Source organism: Oratosquilla oratoria, unplaced genomic scaffold (genome assembly GCF_046742065.1).
Source record: "Oratosquilla oratoria isolate Oo_2021 unplaced genomic scaffold, ASM4674206v1 SCAFFOLD48, whole genome shotgun sequence".
Classification (NCBI taxonomy): domain Eukaryota; kingdom Metazoa; phylum Arthropoda; class Malacostraca; order Stomatopoda; family Squillidae; genus Oratosquilla; species Oratosquilla oratoria.
In genome coordinates, this window is record NW_027467712.1 from 2541353 (window position 1) to 2543852 (window position 2500).

The 2500-nt window shown below is 35.8% G+C and overlaps 1 protein-coding gene across 2 annotated transcripts in view; it reads left to right on the forward strand.

The window, feature by feature from the left end:
• The window catches only part of LOC143023504 (limbic system-associated membrane protein-like), a 730760-nt gene that overhangs the window by 236345 nt on the left and 491915 nt on the right, over positions 1 to 2500 (forward strand). For both annotated transcript variants that reach the window (XM_076182035.1, XM_076182036.1), the window contains one exon: positions 360 to 1198. In XM_076182035.1, the coding sequence (XP_076038150.1) occupies positions 1117 to 1198 (82 nt within the window). In that variant the 5' untranslated portion in view covers positions 360 to 1116. The remainder of the gene's footprint in view (positions 1 to 359; positions 1199 to 2500) is intronic.

Consider the following 2500-nt stretch of genomic DNA (forward strand, 5'->3'; position numbering starts at 1 on the left):
GATGAAAAGCAGGAGAAAGAAAGATTAGGGAAAGAGAAAGACGAAGAGGAGAACGATGTTGAGGAGGAGGAGGAGGACAGAAAGGAGGAGGAGGAGGAGGAGGAGAAGGAGGAGGACAAAGAGGAGGAGGAGGAGATGTAGGACAAAGAGGAGGAGGACAAAGAGGAGGAGGAGGAGGAGGAGGAAGAGGAGGAGGAGGAGGAGGGGAAGGTGTTTGAGGGCAGCCAGGAATCTCTGACCGGAAAACCTGAAGTAATTTTTGCTCGTGGCACAACTTTTGTTGCATTTATTTGTTTCATTTTTTTTTTAACCAGGGAACAGCCGGAGGTGCTAATCTTTTCTCTTATTATTATTTTCAGGCTTTGCGACGCAATTGCAGGAACTGTATATTTTGAAACGAATGTAAATAACAAGAAAATTATATTGTGAGAATTGCAAAACACCTTCTGATTTTTCTCTTTGTTCAGTGAAAGAATAATAATTTTCAATCAATATATTTTTGTTGTAAAAACACGTTAAATCGAACTCAATACAACGAAATCTGTTATCAGTAACTTGTAAGTAATTCTTTGTGAAATTGTGTTAATATTTAACGGTTACATAGTCCCTATATATATATATACGAATATTGCCTACGATAAGGACACTGCAATGTATATATCAAGAACATACATCGTAATACATGAACATAGACATTGGAAAACAAACAGCTAAATGTGTTTTACTCTAGTTGAAGTACAGTGTCATTTTCAAATGTGTAGGAAATCACGAACTGTCAAGATGCAGATAATATTTGATGACTGAAATAAAGTACCAAAACCCTAACGGGAAACAAAAATAACACATTGGTGGAGAAGAAAAAGTAACAATTTCCTAAGGAGAATGATCACTCCAGGGGAATAGCAGCGACGAAAAAAAAAAAAAAAAAAAAAAAAAGACAATGACGACATGACGTCATAAGCCGTCAGCATGTAAGCGGAAAGAAAAATTACAAATATTTATTCACCGACTCAACTTTTTTATTCATCAGTAATCTTTGGTCTTCGCCACTGCTGCTAAGGCCTCTGCTACCTCCTCGCCTCCTCTTCTTTGTGCTGCAGAAGCACTACATTCACGATGAGCAGGACGCTCAACAGGAGTTGTTGCTCTTTCCTGCTGGCTACCTTCCTCCTTATTGTGACGTCAACACGCGTTTATGGTAAGTACTCTGATTCATTTGTTTTCTTCAGGAGATTTTCACTCATGGAGAGAGCCGTGACATTTCAACCATCCCTTAATTAGCTAGACTTAATACAAACACAGAATTGCACACTTTTCATTTCCGTCGACTTGATATAATTTTGCCCTTTGCTTTGACTTTATCCTAAGTTGATCGACAAAATTATATTCATCAAGTTAACAGACCAATGTAAAAAAAGAAAAAAAAAAAAATTGAGGACTCCTTCCATATCTTAAATCAATTTTAGATTTTTATTATTATCGTACGTTTGTTAAAAAAAAAAAGATTAAGATTAGCTATAAACAGCATTCCATAGTATGAACTATTATGTTGAAGATTCAACAAAATTTGTATTCGAAAAGACAGCATGATAACTTATCTTTAGCATTTAAGCTCTAAATTTCGCCATAAATTCCCCGACTTCTCGCTCTTTCTAGTTTGTAATCATATATTTCTTGTCATTCTCACCTTTTACACAGTGATATATTATATAGAAAAGCTAAAGAATAATAAAGAAGTAGAATAAGAAGAAATATAATGGAAAATAAATGCATACAATAGAATGAAAAATAAAACAATTCAACGATTATACTCAAACTGGAAGCTCACGGAAGCCTGCAGCCAAAATAATTTTGAATTTTTCTGAGAAATCAAAATTTCTACATTACTGGCTCTGGCTTCAAATTTCCCGGAAACAGGAAAAAATAATAATCTTCCTGACAATTTATTTTTCTTAATTCCTGGGGAGTCTTTCCCAGTTGAAAACTTGCGCGTAAGACTTTCGTAGTCATTTGAAATATACGGTAACTATGTTGTAATATTTGAGAAATTTGTTTATATATATATATATATATATATATATATATATATATATATATATATATATATATATATATATATATATATATATATATATATATATATATATATATATATATCAATCAATGAATGAATCAATCAAATCAGCCGTTCTGAGTCCACTGCTCAACAAAGGCCTCCTTCATAGCATTCTATGATTCACACGACCGCGCCAAACTCTGCCACGTCACTCCTGCAAACCTCTCAATCTCGTCTCTCCACCTTCTGTCTGGTCTCCCTCTTCCACGCTTCCTATCTCGCGGCGTCCACTCAGTAACACACTTGCTCCATCGCTCATCAGTCGTTCGCTCTAACCCGCCCAATTCCACTTCCTCTCTTTCACCGCCTCCACAATATCTTTCACTCTAGTCTGCTCTCTCACCCAGCTTGCTCTCTTTCGGTCTCTCAGCGTTATTCCCATCA